The sequence below is a fragment of the Rhinolophus sinicus genome, linkage group LG02, assembly GCF_036562045.2.
Source record: "Rhinolophus sinicus isolate RSC01 linkage group LG02, ASM3656204v1, whole genome shotgun sequence".
Classification (NCBI taxonomy): Eukaryota; Metazoa; Chordata; class Mammalia; order Chiroptera; family Rhinolophidae; genus Rhinolophus; species Rhinolophus sinicus.
In genome coordinates this window covers 72,591,904-72,614,216 of record NC_133752.1, presented here as the reverse complement: position 1 = coordinate 72,614,216, position 22,313 = coordinate 72,591,904, and the positions used below count along the sequence as shown (strand labels likewise).

General features: G+C 41.2%; 2 protein-coding genes across 2 annotated transcripts in view; one reads left to right on the top strand and one right to left on the bottom strand.

The window, feature by feature from the left end:
- Positions 1-22,313, bottom strand: part of KLB (klotho beta) — a 33,000-nt gene that overhangs the window by 2,058 nt on the left and 8,629 nt on the right. Inside the window, exons 2-4 of the mRNA XM_019717564.2 lie at positions 13,548-14,058; positions 11,380-11,648; positions 4,284-5,427 (exon numbers count right to left, since the gene is read on the bottom strand). Coding sequence (XP_019573123.2) covers positions 4,284-5,427; positions 11,380-11,648; positions 13,548-14,058 — 1,924 coding nt within the window. The remainder of the gene's footprint in view (positions 1-4,283; positions 5,428-11,379; positions 11,649-13,547; positions 14,059-22,313) is intronic.
- The window catches only part of LOC109438012 (uncharacterized protein FAM241A), a 115,545-nt gene continuing 95,024 nt past the window's right edge, over positions 1,793-22,313 (top strand). The window contains exon 1 of the mRNA XM_074324571.1: positions 1,793-2,047. Coding sequence (XP_074180672.1) covers positions 1,935-2,047 — 113 coding nt within the window. The 5' untranslated portion in view covers positions 1,793-1,934. The remainder of the gene's footprint in view (positions 2,048-22,313) is intronic.

The following is a 22,313-nucleotide window of genomic DNA, read 5'->3' as shown; positions in this document are numbered from 1 at the left end:
ATCATAGGGTCACAGCAGGAAAATCTTGCTTATTTGGTCTGCTTCCAAACCTCAGATGTGCCCTTGGTGCTGCCAATAACCGCACTTGGTTTCCCCAAATCACTCACTCTGTCCTGTTTTCATCTTTTCTATGTCCTCAAACTTACAGCACCTCCTTTGTCATCCTTGCTTTAAAGTGATGACCTTCCTACTTCACTGAAAAACAAGCACTCAGGGCACTTCTCCAATCTCTCACAATCACATCTACCCGCCTACTGACTAAACATGCTGTAACTTCTGGTATCTTAAAAGCACTCACCTCCCTTGATTACACATCCTCTAGTTACCTTTCACAGGACTAGCTCCTGTTCAGTCTCTTACTGATTTCTCATCTCCGACCTCTGAAGTTTGAAGTGTCCTAGGACTCTGCCCCTTCTCTATGGTTGCTCCCTCAGCGATTTCATTGAGCCCTATTTTTAAAAATCCATTTGCTCTTGAGTCCCAAATTTGTATCTCAGCCCCAGACCTCTCCTCTGAACCTGAGACTCTTGTATCTATTAGCCTACTTGGCATCTAATTGGCTCTCTAATGGACATCTCAGACCACCTGTGCAACACCAAAACAACTCTTCCAAAAGCCTGTGCCTACCAGTCTCCCCCAACCTGGTAAATGGCCACTTCATCCTTTTATTTAAACCAAAACCTTGGAATCATTTTTCACTTTTATCTCACACCCCACACGCAATCCTGTTGACTTTATCTTCAAACTATATTCAGAATCTAGCCACTTCTCACCATCTTCTCTGCACAATGTTTTTTGGCTAGTGTCTAAGGAATTTGACAGCAGCACTAATATCATATATGCCCTAGCGGGAAAAATGAGCCTTTTTTCCTTAAAAATGAAAATTTAAAATACCCAGCGTCGTCGTAGATAAAGTAAGCTTATTGTATTCTTACTTTGGATTCCCCAACTTTCTGGTTCCAAACGTAGTTACAGTCCTAGTATTGCTTGAGCCTGGGGCTTGGGGCTGGGGATGAGGGTCTGCCCCATGTGGCGAAGCAGGGCCCCTGGCCGGGGTGCGGAGGCCGGAAAGGCGGAGAACGCGAGCGAAGGTTTGCGACGTTCGACGCAGACCCTTTCTCCCGGGGTGCGGGGGAGGTGGGGGGACGCCTTTTAACCAGTGCGTAGGAACCAGGGAACAGTGCTGAGGCTCAGGTACACGAGAAACAGTCCTGAGGGCTTAGGCCTTGGCTGGCAAAGGACTGCACCCCCACCCCATTTCCAATTCTAGACTTACCTCCGCGCCAACTGTACAAGCAGACCCTCATCCCAAGCCCCGCGCCCCGGGGCTCAAGCAATACCAGGACTGTAACTGCATTTGGAAGCAGAAAGTGGGGGAATCCAAAATAAGAGAATACGATAACCTGCTTTACTACGAGGGTGGGTATTTCAAATTTTTGTTTTCTAAGGAAAAAGACTGCCGCGGGCGAGCAGTTCGCATCAGTACCTCCCCCCTGCACAGGATATCCATGTTAGGAAGAGGCTTCAATTTCCAGTACTATTGCAGTCTGGGGTGAACTATCTCCAAAGTCGCGATCCACGACATCCCTAAGAGCCAGATTGCTAAACACTCATAAGAAAAAGAAACCACAAGACGGGGCATGGAACTATGGGGGTGGCGGAGGTGGTAAGGACGCGGCAAACGCGGCAAGGAGGCCGCAGAAGGTCGTTCGCCACCCCTCCAATGTCCGCAATGGTTGCGCCGTGACGTCGCTGGGCTTAGTCATAACACGCTGTTATAAAAACGCTGCGGCTTGTGCTCCAACCACAACTGCAGCGGGTAGCGGAGAAGCCGGGACGGAGCAGGCGGCCGCGGCGGACAAGCGGTGACCGCGTGCCTACCCAGCTCTGCCCCTCAGCCCCTCGCCCTGGCTTTGAGAACAACACGGTCAGTGATGTTTGCTTCAACGCTCACTACGAGGTGTCATCCTCCTGCTGCCACAGCGTCTCCCTGGCCGAGGGACAGTCCTATAACCACTCCAGCTTGGGCTCTCCTGTCAAGGCGCAGGTAAGGCTGGCTTTGCGCCACTCAAGGCCTGGGGCTCAGCGTCACCAGGAAGGAAGCACCGGGTGGGACTCTCAGGAAGACTAGTCAGGTACCTCTTTCGCTGGGGATGGAGGCTGTCCGGGCCCGAGCAGCCCTATCTCGGGAGCTCGGACTTGTTCCGAGTGCGTCCATGCTTGTATAGTAAAAATCAGTGTCTGCCCACCCCGCTCCCCACTCATTCTGAGCTGTCTTCAATCCTGCACTCGTCACTGGTCTCTGACATTAACTGAGGCATACGTGTCCCAAGCAAAGACTTGCAAACTTACCATCTCCACTTTTAATAACCTGATCCAACCCACCATTATCTGTTACCTACGAGTAGACTAGTACAATCACCGTTTCTGTTTTGCTCCTTTACAGTTGACAAGAGTAAAATTTTGAGATATTCTAAATTAAATTACATCTGGACAATGGGAAGAAGAGACAAGGAGTTTGGTCAGCTAACAAAGCCAAAACCAACCAAAGATTGCTCACATTCCTAAATGTATATTGAAACTTTGAATCAAATTCCAGGTGGCTAGTTCAGCTCTTATCTAAAAAGGGATGCCGATCGCCAGACTCCACCGCATCTTGCTTATATATGAACTTTCTGGATTGTTGTCCACAACCAATCCAGAAGCATCAAATACTTCCTTACGGACTATGCACCTAATCCCATAACTGTCTCCACTTCACTTTCGCACCCTCGTTTATCTATAGCCAATGTAAATTCAAAACAATTTACATCTTTCTTCCCTCAAACCCACTGTATAAAAATCTCAGTCAGCTCCAAGGTGGTGGACATGTCTGTCTTTTCCATGTAGCACTGCTGGTGGTGGTTCAGGCTGCATGCCCCACGATCTGTCCTTTTTCTGGCCAGCATATGGCTCAAGAAACCCTTTCAGAAGAGCTTTCAGCCATGAAAGGTTTGGTTTGACATAATGTATTTACAAAAGAGCAGCCAGAGTGATTATTTTAAAGTGCTAAGTTAGATCATGTCACCCTTCTTTTAAAAACCTTCCAGAACCTTTCTATTTCACTTAGTGTGAGACCCAGAATTCCTGACCTGCCTCTTCCTTTACCTCCCTGGCCTCATCTTTTCTTTACTTCCCCCCTTGCTCATTCTTCTCTACACTCTGACATCCTTCCTTATCCTCACACAGGCCAGGCATGCTCCACATCAGGGTTTCTGCATTTGGTATTCCCTCACCTGGAACACTGTTTCCAAATAACTGCATTGGTTTGCTGCGTCACCGCTCCAGATCTTTGAAGACTTCCCTAACCACTCTATTTAGAGTTGTAATCACTTTCCTTTCTCCCACCCCTGGGGACCCTCTTCCCTGCTCTATTTTATTTCTATAGACCTTTTCACTTCTGACACACTATATCTTATCTGTTTGTTGACTCTTAATCCATAAAAATATAAGCTCCATAAGGACAGTAGTAATTATTTTGTTCAGTGGTAATTATAGTGCCCAGGACAATTTTTGCCCATATTAGATGATCAATGAGTATTGTTAAATGAGTAAATTTCTGGGAACTTTTTGCTGCTTCAACAAATCAATCAGGAACATTTAAAATTAAGATTTAAAGAATGATAATAGCCAATGGTGGGAAGAGTATATGAGATAAGTACTCTTAAACACTGCTGTTTATAATGTTTGACTAATAATTCCATATTGGTTAATCCATCCTAAGGAGATAATCAGAAATGAAGACAAAGATTTATACTTGTGTACAAAGATACCTAATTTTTTAGTAGTTAAAAAAAGAAATCTAAATATTAAACATTAGAGGAATGGTTAAATAGATGGAGACATGGCCATATAATGAGATATTAAGTAATCATTAAAATAATGTTAACAAGGAACATGGAATACATTAAAATGTGATATTGAGAAAATGTTGGATACAAGACTACTATGGCATGAGCTCAGTTGCATTAAAAATGTCTAGCAAGCACAAGTCTAGGTGTTTGGGGGAGTCAGATTTTGGGTGATTATTTTCTTCCTTCCTTTCTCTCTCTCTCTCTCTCTCTCTCTCTCTCTCTCTCTCTCTCTCTCTCTCTCTCTCTTTCTAATACTTTTCTATACTTGCCAAATTTTCCTAATAAGCTGACACTGTCACTAATGAGCCTATTCCATTCCCCTCATTTTTTTATTCACATTAGCTGGAAATGTCATGCTTCACTGTATCTGAAATGGCCCACGAACCTCACCTTTCAAGGCCTCCTGAACGTATTTCTCCAAGTAGTACTTTCGGAGTTCATCATTTTCCAGAGATTGGTCGTCGATGCCATTGGCTGTGATGTAAACATCCATGTCTCCATAGTTCCTTTGCATCCAGCTCAGCACCTTTCGCTGCCCCCAGGGCAGCACAGCCAGGCGGGTGGGGGAGCTCAGGCAGGTGATGTCCTGCAGAAACTGGACGTCCCTGTCCGCGGTGTAGCGGCTGCTGTTCTGGCGCGCGTACATCACGTACCTGGTGGTGAAGTGGTTCAGGGCATAGAAGTCGGCCGCGCCCTTGACCAGCCTACTTTCCTCCTTGGTGAACTGAGGCAACGTGGAGCGCGACAGGCCTTGCTGTTTCTTGAGGGCGATGTACTCCCTCATGGCCGGCGGGTAGTCTCCGGTCTTGAAGAGGGGTTCTGCAAACCAGGCGATTTCGAACTGCAGGAAGCGCTCGGCCGCCTGCCAGTGCGAGCCCGCGTAGGGGTTGGCGGGTTCCGCCCAGTCCGCGTGCAGAGACACCGACACTGCCCCCTGCTGCGCGGGCCTGTACTGCCGGTCGTAGAGGTGCCAGGCTAGGGCGTGGGCGATCAGCAGGTTGTGGGCGGCCCTGTAGGTGTCATTACTAGTGCGTCTGTAGATGTCACTCAGCCGATTGGGCTCGTTGATGGTGATCCAGAGCTTCACCAGATCTCCCAGCTCTTGGAAGCACAGCCCGGCATAGTCCTGGAAGGCCTTGGCTGTCGATGGGTTCAGCCATCCTCCACTCTGCAGCAGCGGCGTGGGGAGGCCTAGGTGGGCGTGGGTCGGGTAGTGCAATGTGACCATTGTGGAAATATTGAACTTCAGTCCCTCACTGACCATACACCTGTAGTACCTCAGAGCTTGTCGGTTAACTATGGACAGGTTGCCATTGGGAAGGATTGAGGGCCAGTCCAGAGCAAACCGGTAGTGGGTGACTTTCATTCTTGCCAACATATCAAGTGTTCTTCTGATACTGAAAAAATCCGTGCATTGACGTGGCCGTGTTTTCAGCCTCACTCCTTCCACTTGGTACAACAGTCTGTTGCCTGTCATATTCCACACATACAGGTGAGGATCGGTGAACTGTGGGGTGGAAGCCACCAATTCTGGCTGTGAAAAACAAGAACATTCAGGTTAAGCTTGTTCTGGTGGACAGGCTCTTACCGTGTTTCCTCGAAAATGAGACCTAGCTGGACCATCAGCTCTAATGCGTCTGTTGGAGCAAAAATTAATATAAGACCCAGTATTATTTTACTATAAGACTGGGTATAATATAATGTAATACTAGGTCTTATATTAATTTTTGCTCCATCAGACGCATTAGAGCTGATGGTCCGGGTAGGTCTCATTTTCAGGGAAACATAGTATAGCATACATCATCAGAGAGGGAAAAGAGCCTCTTACTGACAACAGAGAAAATAAATGATGCGTATGTCCTACCTGTGTGTCCCAGCTGACCTGGAGATGTCAGAGAAAAGGCCTGATGGATTATTCTCCCTCTCAGCCCGTGAAATTTCCCAGGGAGACCAGAAACTAGGGCCTGGCTTGAAAAATAAGCCATTTTACAGAAAACACTGAGAAACTGTTTTCCAGTTTATTCATCCTAAAAATCTAGGTCATACCCTGGGGTTTCCCGTGATTCTGTTCAAGTGCATCAGGATATTGGCTTGGTACCCTCAATTGAAAGGAATCATGAAAGATGGACTTTTCAAACCCTGCCATAAATTGAAGGCAAAATTAAAATTCCAGTGGTAGGGATTTCACTGAGAACAGCACTTTTGGTTAGAGAAGGCTGGTTGAACCCAGCCACAGTTTCTAAAAGAAACCAGTGGGATCAGGTAGGAAATGACCCTTTGCATTTGCTGAATGCAACTCCCTAATGCCTCCTATTTGAAAAGTCCGAGTGATATGGTCACATGTGCATCATTATGTTCTCCCCCACTCACGTGCCTATGAGTACACATCATGTATTCATCCAACAGGAGAATACTGAACACCATTTTTATGCAAGGTACCTGGATTATGAGTGGAAAGGACAGTAAAATATTCTCCAGACACGCACACCTTGACTCTTAGATCTGATGGTGTCTCATTCCCTGCCCCGTCCACCAAGGAAACAGCCCTGGACTCCTGTTCTACTTCTGCCCCTTTGAAACTCAGACTTTGCAGCTTTACATAGTGACGGAGCAATCTCACCCACCTCATAGGTGTGCTGTGCTCTGTCAACTTTAAAGCACTCTACAAACAAGGTAGACATGACTTGGGTTTAGTTTTCCCTGGTTGCAATCATAGCTAGGCCCTTGAGTCTAAATTAAAACAGCAGAGGGCTTAAGAAAAAAAGCATTTCTAAATTCAAATTAATAAGAGAAACTAAGAGTTTTAAAAACAACTTATTTTAAAGTACTTTTTCTTCCCATGGCTGAATTTAAGTGCATCTGGAAAAAAATGATAACCTTTGGTAAATATTTTCCCTCTAATTGTTTTCTCATGTGTCATCTTTCATAGTCTAATTACAAAACCATATCACGGCTCACTTGCCATCTGTCAACCAGTTATCTAGAACATTAAACTGAGAGAACACTGATCAGATGATCTTGAAGTTAAATTTGTATATAATTATTTGAGTAAAATCCTCCTAGCCTAGAAAGCCAGTTTCAGTGTTTTGAAACATCAGAGAATCATGGTATTGAAAAGATATTTACAATGGGCAATCTGACCATCAGGTAAGGCAAGATCAAATGAAAATCTGTTTTACTTTTAAAAACCTTCAGAAAGCATTAGTCTTAGCAAGTGGGTGTGATTAATCTGCTAAGAGATCTAGTTAAAAATGATGCCCCTTGATCTCAACCCTAGTTCCCAGTGCTTGGTTCTAAAATTCTATTCTTTAGTATAAGGGTCTTGGGCTACCTGGAGAAATGGCTTTTTCCAGGTCTGGGGCAGGAAAAGAGTGAGGTGATGCTGGTACCGCTTGTGCCAGAAAAATAAAGAAGTGCTTGAAAACTGAAAAGGAAATTTTAAAAAGACAGGAGCAGTTTGAAGGAGCCCCATTGGCCAAATTTGGGATAATTTGAACATCAAAAGTTCTAATGAAACAATGACAACAGTGAGTTATAACACACTGAATTTAGAAGAGACCACCTTAGTGAGGTGATCGCATAGTAAGGTACAAAATGTTGAATCACTATATTGTACACCTGAACCTAATATAACCAATAGAATACTGTATACCAACTATACTTAAATTAAAAAATTAAAAAAAAAACAAAACCTCATAAATGTAGAAGGAATAATCTAATTAGAAATTCACCATTTTGCGATCTATAAAATACTAATTCAAGCAAGATTCATAATCGATGTTAAGACCATTGGGTGAAATGTTGGGGAACAGGATAGTTATATGGTCTCAAAGTAGCACCATCAAATTACTTCTTATTTACAAATGGAAAAGTACCTTTCAATTAGGAGATCTGGCAAATGCCACCTTAACCAAGAAATCTAGTGGCTACTATTTCATCTGACATTTTAGTAATGAAACAAACTGACATCATGTGCCTTCTTGTGTGATGTGTTGGGAAATACACATCATCCATGTAGTGGTATATCCAGAAATAGTTAACTGAATCTGATAAAGGAACTATCAGAGAAATCCATGAGACATTCTATAAGCAACTGGCCCAGACTCTTCAAAAATGACAGTACCTTGAGTTTGGGGGACCGATTGTTCTGAATTAGAGAGACTAAAGATACATGACAGCCAATGTGTGATCCTTGTTTGTGATCAAATTTAAATATATATATATATATGACACTTTTGGGACATTAAGGAAATTTGAATATGGATTGTATGTTAGATATTGAATCAATACCAAATTTCCTGAATTTGATACTATTATAATGAGGTAGGAGAATGTCCTTGTTCTTATGCGACACATGCTAAAATATTTTGGGGTGAAGTGTAATGAGGGCTACAACTTTTCAATGGTTCATAAAACAAAAAAACAGAGATAAAGCAAGTGTGGCAACGTGTTAACAACTGGTTAATTTTGCTGAGGGGAATATGGGTGTTTATTGTACGAGTTCGAAAATTTTCAAAACAATATTCAGAGGAGGAAAGAATGGTAAGAGCTTGGGGGAAAATAAGATGGGGGTATGTATAGGTCGGCATAGTAATATTTTTAATGTGTTACTTTCACTTTGTCAGCCTTCTTATAGAGGACATCTAGGTTTTGCCTACACATCACCTATACATACATCCTCCCGCTGATTTTCATAAAGCATCCTATTTTTTCTTGGCAAACCATTCATCCTCATTCTTAGTCCAACTTCAAGGGGAGCTGACTCCTTGCTGGGCTGCAGGTGTGAACATGAAACCCAGACCTGGTTGAATACAGAATTTCTTTCCCCTGACCCCAGTGATCAGCCTTTGCTCCTACTCAGCGTCGGAGAACAGTCCTCAGAATGGGGCAGACATTCACGCCGTCAGTCGATGGGGAACAGATGGAGGTCTTCAAATGAAGCAGGAACTTGCAAGTTGGGTCATGCACAGGCAGGAACAGTTGTCTCTCCTGATCTCTCTTTTGCTGGTGTGGGGACAGAGCCCCAAAGTGCAGTTTCCAGGCTCTCGGCCTCACGTGGAAAGGTGCTGGCTCAGGTAGTAAATGGCCATCAACTAGGATTGGATGGCCATCAGCTGTGGCTGGTTGGCCATCAGCTGTAACCGGTGAGCCATTGGCCACTAATATAACTGCTGTGGCTATGCTAGCAGCAAATGCGGGCTAGCAAGAAGATGGTGGCTGAGCTAGCAAGAGCGGATTGCAGTTAGCACGTGAGGTTGGTTGTCAGAGAAGCGGATGGCAGGTTGCGGATCGTGTGGCTCCTGCCTCCTGTGTCTCCAACCCAGCCACCAGCAAGACTATAGTGGTATGACTCCCCTACCTATGGCTCCGTGGGTGTTCCTTTTTGGCCTCACCGTGTCCTGCAGTCTTATGTGAGGAGCGGGACCAGAGACCTCACATGACACCCTCCATGACATGGTCTGGAATTTTGGAAAATATAAACCTACTTGAAGTGGGAGGGAAAAGATGGCTGCCTGCCCATGCCGTGTGGAGGGGGAGATAGGAATGAAGTAGGTGGCTCTGTAGGGGACACGAACTGAAGGTGAGTCACTGTGTTTATATTACTGTCTGTATCTTTTCCCCTTTTATCATCCTGAGCCTTTACTAAAGTCTTGTTTAAATATCGACAGGGGTTGAAATTCGTAACCTGTGAACTTTGCCCAGTCAAGGTTTGAGCCCTTTGGTCTGGTCCCATCCTTTGTACATCTTGTTGTTTTCCATATGCTTCTCAAATACAGGCAATAGTGTCGTACTGTGAGGTCTTCTAGCATAGTGATCAGGAGACAGACAAATTTGGGTCACCTGGACAAATTATGGAACCTCCCTAAACTTCAGTTTCCTTGCCTGTAAAATGAGGGTTTTAAGACTAGCCAGAGAGAATGTGCGTGCATACAGCAGTTAAATGGTTGGCACATAATATGGGCTTATGCTATTATTTTGGAAAGAGCACTGTGCATCTGGAGGCTTGAGGGTTGCCTCTTACAGTTTTGCCTGTTACGCTGGGCAAGTCACTTAGGTCTCAATTATTAATTGATGCATCTCACTTTGCTCATCTATAAAACGAAGGATTTGGAATAGAGGATCCGTAGGGTCTCACTGGCTCTAAAGTTTACCTTATTCATTCACTACACACTGAGCACTTACCATGTGCCTGACACTGCTCTAGAAAGGTATATAGCAGGCAGCAAAGCCTGTAGCATCTCCACTTTTTTGTGGAGAAAGTGTGCATTCTAACAGGGAAGACAGGTGATAAATAAGAAAAATGCGTGAAATGGTTACCAAGGGCTGGAACTCTAGAAAAATGGGGAGATATTGGTCAAAGGGTGTAAACTTCCAGTTATAAAATTAACAAGTTCTGGGGTGGCTGGTTATCTCAGCTGGTTAGAGCGCAGTGCTCTTAACAACAAGGTTGCTGGTTCGATCTCCACATGGGCCACTGTGACCTGCGCCCTCCACAACCAGACTGAAACAACTCCTTGACTTGGTGCTGATGGGTCCTGGAAAAACACACTTAAATAAATAAAAGTTAAAAAAAAACCAAAAAACAAGTTCTGGGACTCTAATGTACAGCATGGTAATTATAGCTAATAATACTGTATTATATACTCGAAAGTTGCTAAGAGAGTAGATCTTAAATGTTTTCTCCACAAGGAAGAAATGGGAATTTTGTGACAGTATGGAGGAGGTAGCTAGTACTATGTTGGTAATTTTTTGGTGATATATAAGTGTAACAAAACAACACGTTGTATACTTTATACTTATACAGTGCTGTATATCAATTATATCAATAAGTATAACCTGGAGAAATAGAAGAATGTGTAAAGTACATGTATGTTAGATAGTGATGAATGCTATATAGAAAAATAAAGCAGGAAAGTGGGATGAGAAGTGATACTGATGGGGTTATGATATTTTTGGAGTGGAGGGAAGCATTTTTGAGAACATGACATTTGAATAAATATCTGAAGAAGTTGAGGAATGAGACATGTATGGAGACACCCTCTCCTCCCCCCCGGGATACAGAGACCTCATCAGGCAAATTACCCAAATCCATCAAACAACAGGAATCACTTAAAGGCCCACTAATGATTTACTTTTGGCAAAACAAAAATCTGAAATTTTTTTCCTGTAATTTTGACACTACTAACAAGTGCCTCTCACAAAAATGACTGTAAGTTCCCTCTGGACTGTGTGCTCCCTGAGGGCGGCCTCTTCGTCTCCATCACCAAGGTCTCCATCATGAGTTCTGGCACATGAAAAGCTCTCAGTAAGCGTTAATTCTTCTCTTCCTCTTCCTTCCTCTTTCCCCAACTTCCCTTCATAACCTCCAAGTTATCACGGCATGTGAAATTGTCTGACAGCTCTCTTAGCTGTCACTGAGTCCATGAAATAAAATATTGTGCACTATTTGCCCCACTTTATAGTAAATTTGTAAGTCGCCACTTACCATAAGGACAGAGTCAGTGACACCCCAGGAGAAGTTGCAGGGAAACTGACCCTGCACATCTGGTGTGGACTCTTTGAAAGTAAAACCATTTTCTTGTATGATCTGTTTATAATAATGTGCTGAAGACTTGGGCTTTCTTTCTTTTTGTTCACTATTAAAATCCACATAAAATAATCCTCGGCGAGTGGTGTAAGCATCCTGCCATTCAAAGCCATCCAGGAGAGACCAGGCAGTGTAACCAAACACTTGTATTTCATCAAACCGTATTGCTGCATAGAGGGAAAAAAGCAGAGATGTTTGGAGGCCGAAACATGCTAGTTCATGTTTATGACTTCACTAACAACATTCCAGGGGACAGTATATTGTGAAACCAACCTTTTGCCTAATTTGTAGGCCCATCACATCAAATAGAAATTTCATGGTTATAGCTGAAAAGTGGCGGTTATTTTCATCTAGAATGCCCCCGCCCCCCCCCCAACAAGTGAATGACACAGTTAAAGGATTAAACTAAAAATATTCCTGAGATTTAGTGTGCAAATCTTTGTCAGAGGGCATGGTAATTTCCAGAACTCTTTGGGACCAAATGTTTGCTCATGACCAAGGGTTTCTCATTTCAAGCTTGGGTTGGTTCCTGTTTGTGGACAGACTATCTTCTATGAAACTACCCTTCAGGGACACAAGCACCAGCTTTGAGAATTAACACAAATGAGTGTAAATATAAGGAGGAGAAAGAAGTACAATGATGTAAGAGAACAAGCACTCACTGGGCTGAGGGGCAGAAGGTGGGAGGGTGCTATTGGGCAAGTTTCTTAACTTTAGTTTCCTCATTTGTAAACAGAAAAGATTGGAAACGATGATGTCTTGGGACCTTTCTTGCTTGAAAACTCTGATTCAATAACTTTTAGGAATTGGGTAAAAAAATAAAACACGAAAATCAACAGCAACTTTAAAAGAAACAATTACCCAAGTCAATCATGAACCATTTCTCTTTCCTAAAAGTTTTATTTCTCTCATAGAAATGCCTCACTTCTGTATTTTTGGGGTTTTATCACTGATACTCTTTTCCTAAAAGAGAGAAAATCCATGCCAAGAGATTCCTGTGAGATATATACACTTTAACAGGCCTTGGTTCTAGTTCCTTTGGTGTTATAGGATGCTGAGGAGAGGTGGAATGGTAACACCTGGGAGATGACACCTTTCTGCTCAAGTAAATGGCATGTGGCCCAGGCCCTCTGCTCTGGAAGCCCTCCCTCCATCCCCCATATGTCTTGCCCTGTGGCTGGGTATGGCTCTGTTTCATGCTACTCCTTCCTGCAGCTTGGGCAGCAGGATCTTGCTCTCCTTGAGGACCCTTCCTGAGCACTCTGTACTGCAGAACCTAGGATTTTCCTCCAGGCTTGTGGCTTTTAAAGAGAGCACAGAGTTTTAGAAGGATCCACCAACAACTCCTTTATATTTGCATGAAATGGAGCCCAACTCTATAGATAGAACCATCATAATTTGAGCGTGTCTTCTGCTCCATTATTTATTTATATTTTAAATTCAAGTTTATTGGGGTGCCAATTATTAGTAAAGTTACATACGTTTCAAGTGTACAATTCTGTAATACATCATCTATATATCACATTGTGTGTTTACCACCCAGAGTCAGTTCTCCTTCCATCGCCATATAACAGTCACCTGTAGATATCACTCCTTGAGTAATGGAAAAGGAATGAGGGAATAAGTAGGGGTCAGAACAATATCCAGGAGCAATAGAAGTTATTCATCTTTGCCATTCACAGCTCCTTCTTTGTCTTCAGACTTTTCTTTTTTTAATCATTTAGTCATGTAATAAGGTGAAAGGAGACAATTTCAAAAAAAGCTTTCAACATCTTAAAGTACTACTGCTAGAAAACTTTGGACATAACTCTTTTAGTATTACGTCCTTTTAAAAGAATGAGACAGCATCTTATTGCCCATTAAGGATGTATCTACACTCTGAAATTACTTTTCTCTCAAACTTACCAGAAAAGGACATGAGAGTAACATTAAAAAATTCTGTCAACATTGGACAATACAAAAATCCAACACCAACAACAGCAACCATATATTCAAAGGTGACTTTAAATATGCTATAGCATATTTCATTGATTTAATTTTTTAAATTGAGCCAATATGCAACCAACCTTGCAGAACCTGGTTGAGGAAATTCTTCATCATGTAGATTGCTGTGGTATCTTCTGTTTCCACATGACTGTCTGTGAACCAGCCATTCTCAGTAATTAAGATTCGGGGGTTGCCGTATTCCAGTTTAATCCAGTTCAGCACTTCTCTTAAATTGAGTGACACATTTTGTCCCATTTTATCCATGGTATTCTGGGGCTTGAAATTGTTGGGTCCAAAGGAAAAGGCAAAGAAGTCAGCTGTGCCCCTCACCTCGTCCTTCTCTGCTTCAGAAAAAGGGGGCAGAATGGAGAGCAACTCCTTTTTCATCATCTCTGGATAGTCACCATCCCCATGGATAGGGTTGGCAAACCACCCGAGCACGGAAACCATGGACTGTTGGCACTTGAGTATATCTGTCATGTTTTCTGATCTGTTTGGTTCAATCCAGTGGGATCCCAACGTGATCGATAACCAACCCTTCTGATGTGGGCGGAAATTTGTATTGTAGTTATGCCAAGCTTTCGAATGAGCCTAAGAAGAAGAAAATATTATTAATCTTTATTGTCCTTACAAGGGTTGTGACTTGGCTGGTTGAAGGTCTTTCTATGAACAAATTCATGAAGCACAGGGAGATGCAGGGAGAAGCTGCCAGCGAGCCCTGATGACCTCAAATTCGACTCTCTGTCCACTTCCCTGTGTCTCCAACCTAAAGCTTCTTCTACAGGATTGCTGAGGGGCAAGCAGATTGCCCTGGTCCAAGCTCCATCTTACTTCTCTTTTGTCTGGCTCCTTTGCTGGGCCCTCTTGAGGCTGGGTGAATGTGAGCTACTATGTGTATTATAGGGTTTCTTTCTCCGGATAAAAAGACACGGAGCAGTGATCTTTTGTTGTTCTACAGAATCTCCTTTTGGACCTAATTTAGAAGTTCAGGACAATGCAGGCTTTAAATGGATAATAATAGAGTCCATCTCCTAGGCTTGTGAGGAGTGAATGAATTAGTGCATATAATGGGCCTTAGAACACTTCCTGGTAAAAAGTAACCTCAGTATAAGCCTTAGCTATTGTTACTATTATAAATGGGTGGCAGGCATGCACAACGTAGAAAACCAGTGGAAAGAGTGTGGGCCTTGAGGTCAGCACACTTGGGCTTGAGGATCAGGTACTTACTGTGTGGCCTTAGATAAGTCACTTAACCTTTCTGAAATGTCTTAGTATTCTCTGCTGTAAAATGAAGTTAAAAAAAATGCCCTTGGAAAAATTGTTGTTAGATGTGGAGCTAATGTATATATTAAGTATGTAGCACAGAATAGAACACCGAGGAGCTGCTGCCTAGGTTACTATTATTGGTCCTCCCGGAGTTTACATTTCTGGTTGAGCTCTTATAGCAGAGCCTCGTGATTGGTGTCCAGTCTATGTAATAGGTATGAGTGCTAACTCAGTGCCTATCTTGCCGGACTTGAGAGGCTGAAATAAGTGTCAGAGGAACTTGCCCTCAGGAGCCAATAATCTTATTGGGGAAATGAGACTGAACTGGGTGAACAAGAAACATATAAAATGGCATAAAATAAAACATGAAATGAAAAATAATGAAAAGCCAAAAGGCACGGTTCTGTAAAGAGCCATGAGCTATATCAGAAGGAGAAGCAAACGTGAAGATCTCCAGTGCAGGACTCTAGGCCAGTGAAATGCCCAAGCCCACATTACAAGTGCCAGTCATAAAATTATCCTTTATCTGTGTCCATCGCTCTTTCCCTCCGCCATTGACTTGCTTGCCTCTTCCCAGGTTTCCCAATTTCTCCTCTATTTGGCTGTTTCTGAAACAAGCGTACAAACCCTTACTTTTAACCCACAATGTCTGCTTTCAGTTTTGTTCCTTAACTTCCTTTTGCTCATTAGAGATGCTTTATATTGGATTGAATTATCTGAAAGTGCCTTTTTGTAGGTCAATAACAATCAAATATGTACAATGGTTCAAACTTAATAGAGCCCGTGGACACCAAAAATGTTCCATAAATCCGGATAGAGTGGGGAAAGGTAGGCATTAATATAAGGGGTGAGGATTCCAAAACTGGTGCCTCTTTGCTTTATGCAAGAAGAGCTAATTTAAATCATTCCCTGAAAGATTTTTCTGAAGTAGATGCCTCGAGGTATTACCCCTCTGTCTACCTGGTCTTCCTTGGTTTTCACTGGAAATCCTGGAACCATTTAGCGCCCAAATGTTCCCAAGCATCCTTAAGAATGCTCTCCTCTCAGACAAGTTGTTCAGACTGTAGCTTCCTCCCCTGTCTCCAACCTTAGGTTCCAGCTTCTGGGAGCCAGGGACAGACTCCACCTTAAGTGGCCTTAGCCACTGTTTCTGGGCTTTTCTGGGCCTGGAATTACAATCTAAAGTCTGGAGAACCACCTTTTTTTCTGATTTGAAACAAAAGCTGTCAGGCTTTACCAGAATTCAAAAGGGGCATTCTTTGCTTTATTCTAATCGATCTCTTAATCCCTAGTGCTTTCATCCACCAAAAACCTCAGTGATCAGTACGTCTCTTCAGGGCTATTGCGCACCTTCAATGTATAAACTGTAAAGCTCTGAACACATGTAGGATTCTGAGCCAGAAACTAGCTGCCTTGCAAATATGATGCCATCAGACACTAAAGGGAGAGTGAGATGGAATCAGTAAAATTTCATTAAACCAGTCCTACTAGCAGTGAACTAGCCCTAATAGGAAAAAGAAAGGTGGGGTGGTGTTGGGGGAATTTCTTTAAAGTAGACGTTCTGTTGCATATTTCAGTAATTATATGAAAGATGACCTAAGTTATGATAAAGTCTTTGTTGCATCAGCATTTTAGTGAGCAACAGGACAGCTTAGAAAACAACAGACATACTTTTGCAATACCTTCCCAAGCAAGTTTTCTGGATATATATATATATATATATATATATATATCTATATATATATCTATACATATATATATATATATATATATATATATATATATATATATACACACACACACACACACACACACACACACACACATACATATGGTCATGCCTCAAGGTGACCTTCGTGTTTCACAGTGTTTCTTTCACCTTTGCTACTATTTGCATAGGCTATCAAGGTATCGAGGGTTATCTGCTCTGGGCTGAAGACAGCCCTCCATTCTCATGTAGAGAATGTGGGGGAGATTCTTTGGGTGGTGCTTATAGTTATAACTTGATCCTGTTTGCTAAGTAACAAGGTAAAAAGTATTAGTCAGAGATAGTGAATTTGACATAGATCTTGATGAAACAGGGATAGCTACATATGTCCTTTGGTCTGATGCTCATAAAGGAGGGCTGTTGGGAAAACTAAACTGGGATTGGTAGGGGAATGCAACCTGGGCCCTGCAACCTTGCACAATAGTTATTCTGGGATTTTCCAAGGTTACCCTCTATCTGTACAAGGCCATCTACCTTTGGAATGATTGATTTAAGGGAGCTTCAACCTTTGTTCTTTAGATTCAGTAGCTTAAAGGGGAAGTTAGCCGCTTTTTCGTTTTGAGCCAGCTATCAGGGGCTCATGTCATGAGAGACAGCTGCTAGTCTAGTGTAGCAGTTCCCTTTGATGCCCCTGGATATCCAGACTCAGATAAGTTCAATGGATGATAGGAGGCAAATAAGATAGCTGGCATAACTTTAGAAACAAAAATGAAGAAGGGATTAGAGGTCAGGAAGACATGGCAGGACACTTGTGGAAGGCATGGGTGGAAGACAGATAAGCAAACCCAGCATGTTATCCGTGTCTATATTAAGGAACCTCCAATCATTTGTCAAAAGTTAATTTCCAAATCTGTGCATGATTTTAGTCACACTTTGGCCAAAATATCTTCATGTGAACTATAAACTTGTTTATTGTTAAAGTGATTTAATAAAGTATCAAATAAAAACTATTAAAAAAAATTAACTATAAACCTCCACAATCACAGCACATAGTTCTGTGTTCTCTTCCAGCTTTTCCCAGCTAAAATTACTTTGAACGTTTTGCACATTGTTTTTACTCTTCCTAATTATCTTAACAGTATGATAATTCACCAATTTGCTGAAATATGATTTATTTAGTCATCTCTTTTGATAGATACTAGCTTCCTTCCTTCCTTCCTTCCTTCCTTCCTTCCTTCCTTCCTTCCTTCCTTCCTTCCTTCCTTCCTTCCTTTCTCCTGTCATAAATAATGTTGTAATAACTAACTTTGGCCAAATAGCTTTTAATATGTTTGATTTATTTCCTTTAGTTAATCCCAGAAATGACTGTCTAACAATTTTTAAAGTCGTTTTGCATAACTCTGAATTGCTTTCCACACATTTTGTCTTTTGGTGTGAGTGTTCTTTGACAATCTATTTTGAAACATAGATTGCTCTTTTTAGGGATAAATGGCCATCAAGAATGATATAAAGGTGCTACTTACCTACATGGTACTAGAGAGGACAGACCTGGGTCTTGAAAGCAGGACACCCAGTCTCTAGTACTGGCCCTGCTACTGATTAGCTTTATGATCTTGGATAAATCATTTCCCTCTCAGCAGCCTCAGTTCCCTCCTCCATTATACTGAGCTAAAAATAAACACTCTAGAGAATTGTGGTGAAGATGGAATGAGGTAACATGTGAAGACCCTATGGAAACTACACAAATGTAAATTTGAAGTACTTTGAAAGAGCAAGCTGAAAATAATTTAACTAACTATGGAAAACAATGGTAGGGAATCTGTGTGGGCATGAAGAGGGTTCTCCCTTACCTCTCGAATTTCATGGCTAACATGTTTGTTCTCATTTGATTTTTTTGTAGCCAATTGAGTTTTATTCATTATCTATTTGGACTGGGATTAATTTCAGTTTGATTCCTTTTGTTTCATCTACTCATCACTTCTTTGTATTATTTTCTACTAATTATAATTGTTGCTCTTCCAGATTATATAACATTCATTCTGCATTCCACAAATATTTATTGGGTACTTAAGATATGTGAACTTAACTGTTCATTGTTAAAAAATTATGTTACTATTATTTCCTTAAAATATGTTATGTGACTGTTATTTAATCCACCCCCACAATCTTGAAATTCTCTTAGAAACTGTATATTATTATCCTTATTATTCTTAGGAGAGAATTTAAATATTAATAAAAGTTACCACCTTACATAAAGAAAATATTTCCTCCTATTTTAAAATAATCTTAACAAATCATTGATTGTTCTCAGTTTGCATAGCTTCAAGATTTCCCTATAGGAATGTAAAAACTAAACTCTAATAACATTTGTTCCTTCAAAATAATGGTGCTATTATTGTTTATAAATTCTGATTTCTATTATATTATTGCTAAATTCAATGAATGCCTGAGCCAGAATACAAATGCCTGAGCCTGGCAATACAAAAGGAGAAAGATGTAGAATAAAGTTCATAATTAATTAAATGAAGCAGCTCAGATATTAGAAGGGAGCTCAGAAGAAATTAGTATTAGCAAATTGGTGCTTTACTGAAGTTCAGCTTCCTTGTCCAGGGAAAACATTTGCATGCCAGTTTTGCAGAGGGTAGAATGATATTTTCAGCTTTTTGTTATTACTAAATTAATAATACTAATCCTGTTACTAATTTGTTTCTTGCAAAAGGACCATAATTGAAGTTAAAAATAGACTAGATTAGTGACTTGAAGCCTTTCCTCAGGATTTAGGAATGAAGAGTTAAAGATAGCCAATGTAGAAACCACTCTGGAAATTACAAATAATATAATTATTACAATAACAAAAATAAGACCTACGATTTTGGGGCCTACAGCAAAGGCAAATTTACCACAAACCTAAGGAAGCTGAAGCTTCAGGGCCGCTGACTTGCATGGGTCCCTGTAAAAAGTTCTAGGTGGACTAGGTGATTAGAAGCATTTCCAGGTAAGTATTTTTGATAAATTCCCTAAAGAGACCTCAGAAAAAAAGGAACCTGCATCTCTAAGTAATTTGTTGTAACATTTTTTTTTAAATTCTAAATAAATACTCACTTTTGTACCAACTTTTATGTTTATAATTTTGTATTTTTTTTCTTGCAAAGGGCCCCCAGATTGTCTCAGGCCCACACAATGTAAGTCCATGTCTGGCCTACGAGCTTCCTGAGTGCAGGGACTATATCTGTTTTGTCCATAGTTGGACACACAGATCCCCAGGAAGAACCTGGCATAGAATACTTGTTGAATGAATACCCACTATGGGTCAACTAGGTTGTCGGTCACCTGACATATAGTTTTGATAATACAGCCTTTGCAAGGCAGTTTTTATTTTTCCCATTTTAGAGAAGAAACTGAAATTCCCAGAGCCTGGATACTAGTGGAGCTAGGCTTTGAACCCAGGCCTGCCTGATCACTTTATTAAACCATCCTGCTTTCTGTATGTCCCACAAATTCTAAATTTTGAAGCTGCTGGGGAAAGTCCACTGGACATGAACCACAACATACTGTTTTAAAATTTTATTTTCTTTCTGTTGTACTTGGTTATTAAAAGAACGAAACAGTCCTAGAATGAGAGAACCATCTTGCACTCCTGCATACCGAGTGGAAAATATCTATGTATGTCTGGAATTCAGGATCACCTAGAAAGGTCCTGGAAGACCGGCCAACAAATTTGGGGTGCTCAGAAAACCATGTAGTTGTCCAAATGCCTAGCACAGCACGTAACATTTATGTGTGATTGCCTGTGCCTCTTTCCTAGAACCAGCAATATTGGCATTGGATACTGTCCTCACTGGTACCAGAGGAAACGAATCCCTTACTTCTACACTTGCCAGAGGATAGCGACATTTACACCACTGTCAATGTTAGCCTGACAGGGCAGGGATGCTCTGCGTGCATAGTGTTTAACACATCATCACCTTCAAACAAGTCATAATTAAATGGTCCTTAAAGATGAGTGACTTTTATAACCAAATATAACAGAATAGTGATTAAAGAACCATAGAAAATTAAAAATATCAATAGTAATAAGAACTAACATGTATCTAGTGCCAAATGTGCCAGGCACTATTCCAAATGCTTTCCATGCACTAGCTCATTTAATCCTCATTTAAATTTCTTGAGGTAGGTGCTGTATTCCCTTTTTAGAGGAGAGGAAACCAAGGGGTGGAGAGTAACTTGTCTAGTTTCATGAGTTAAGCTGCATTGTAACCCTGGCTGTATTGCTCCAAGTTCTGTGCTCTTGCCTGCTGGTTAGAAGTAGGGAATGGACCTTGAAAGTCACTTGGTCCAATTAAATATTTTTTCTATTATAGATTAAGAAGCTGAAGCCCCCCCAAATAAATAGCCTACCCAAAGTTTCAGTTACTGGCAAAGCTAGAATTAGAACTAAGTACTTCAGTCTTCTAGTTCACTGTCATGTCATTGTGCAAATTAAATTATGTGCCTTTGAAACACACTTTTACGCTTTAGACTCAAGTGTGATTGAATAGGCTATGAAACTGCAAGGGGTATGTAACAGCCACGGCATTAAAAAAAAAGGGGGAGGGACTGAGAAAGCTGTGTTTGGATGCTAAGAACCCACTAAGGAAAGAAGCTGTCTGAAAGTCATGGTTTGATTAGGCCTTCATCCCGCTGCTCCCCCTGAAGCATTGCCTCAGTGCCCAGTCAGACAATTCATCAGTATTACCTTCTATTCTGTTTAACTTTTTTCCCTTACAGAAACTATACACATCATCAAAAGCGAGTTTAGATACATCATTTTTATTTATCTGAGTTTCCTTCAACCCACAGCTATTATTTTATACTTTTCTTTACTTTTCATTTATACTGATTATTTCCTTAAATTCAGGTCTGCAAACACTTATTTAACAAATACAAGGCACTATGATTGGCATTTAGAAAAAAGATTAACATGTAGCTCCTGCATTTAGATGACTTATGACCTCTAATAGGAGAGGGAAGTACAGAAATAACTTAAAAAAAAGCAGTATAATTTTATGTTTCAATTAATCAGAAATGATAACCAAAACTTACTGTAGTAATATGATTTGAATTCTGTAAAACTTATTTTGACTATATATGTGTTTATGTATATATATAGACAAATATTTGGATATCGAGCAAGCTGGTAGCAGTTGTTACTTCTAGGATATGGAGTTAGGGAGTAAGAAAAGAGGATACTTCATTTTTAACTTTGTGTCTTTATGTGTTGTTTAAATGTTTTGCAGTAAAAATGCATTATTTTTGTAATTTAAGAAAGTCAAGAGAATTGGTTGAAGCAGATAGTTTCTGTCAGTGAATTTAATTGCTGTATGCTATCACTCTTCAGTTTCTTCAAAGTTCCAGAAATTTCAGAGGAAAAAACAGAAGCAAATAAAAAGTTGTTACTCTGGATTCCATTACATATTAAATAATGTTTGTTTACTCCATAACAGTATGTTGATATTTAAAGGTAAAAGAAGGAGGCATACAACGCATATGTAGTTAACGCGAAAGAAGATCTGATAACGGTAAACCCCAGCCCTTTATTTAAGATTCAGTCACATAATCTCTGGTCAAGATATGATCCTATGAAGAACCAACTGATGGACTCCACAAATACTAAAAGATCCTGGTTTTCACCAGCCTCAAGGCTTCCCCTGTCCCAAACATTTTCAAGTAGCACTACCAGATTACAGTGGTACCTCAGTTTTCGAACGTAATCCACAAGTTCTGAAACATTCGAAAACAGCTGACAGCTAGGCCTCAGGATCTTGCACTCAGTGGAAGCCGTGTGACATGTCGACTTCTGAGTCGTGTTCACCGAAGCGTTTACGTCCGGGTT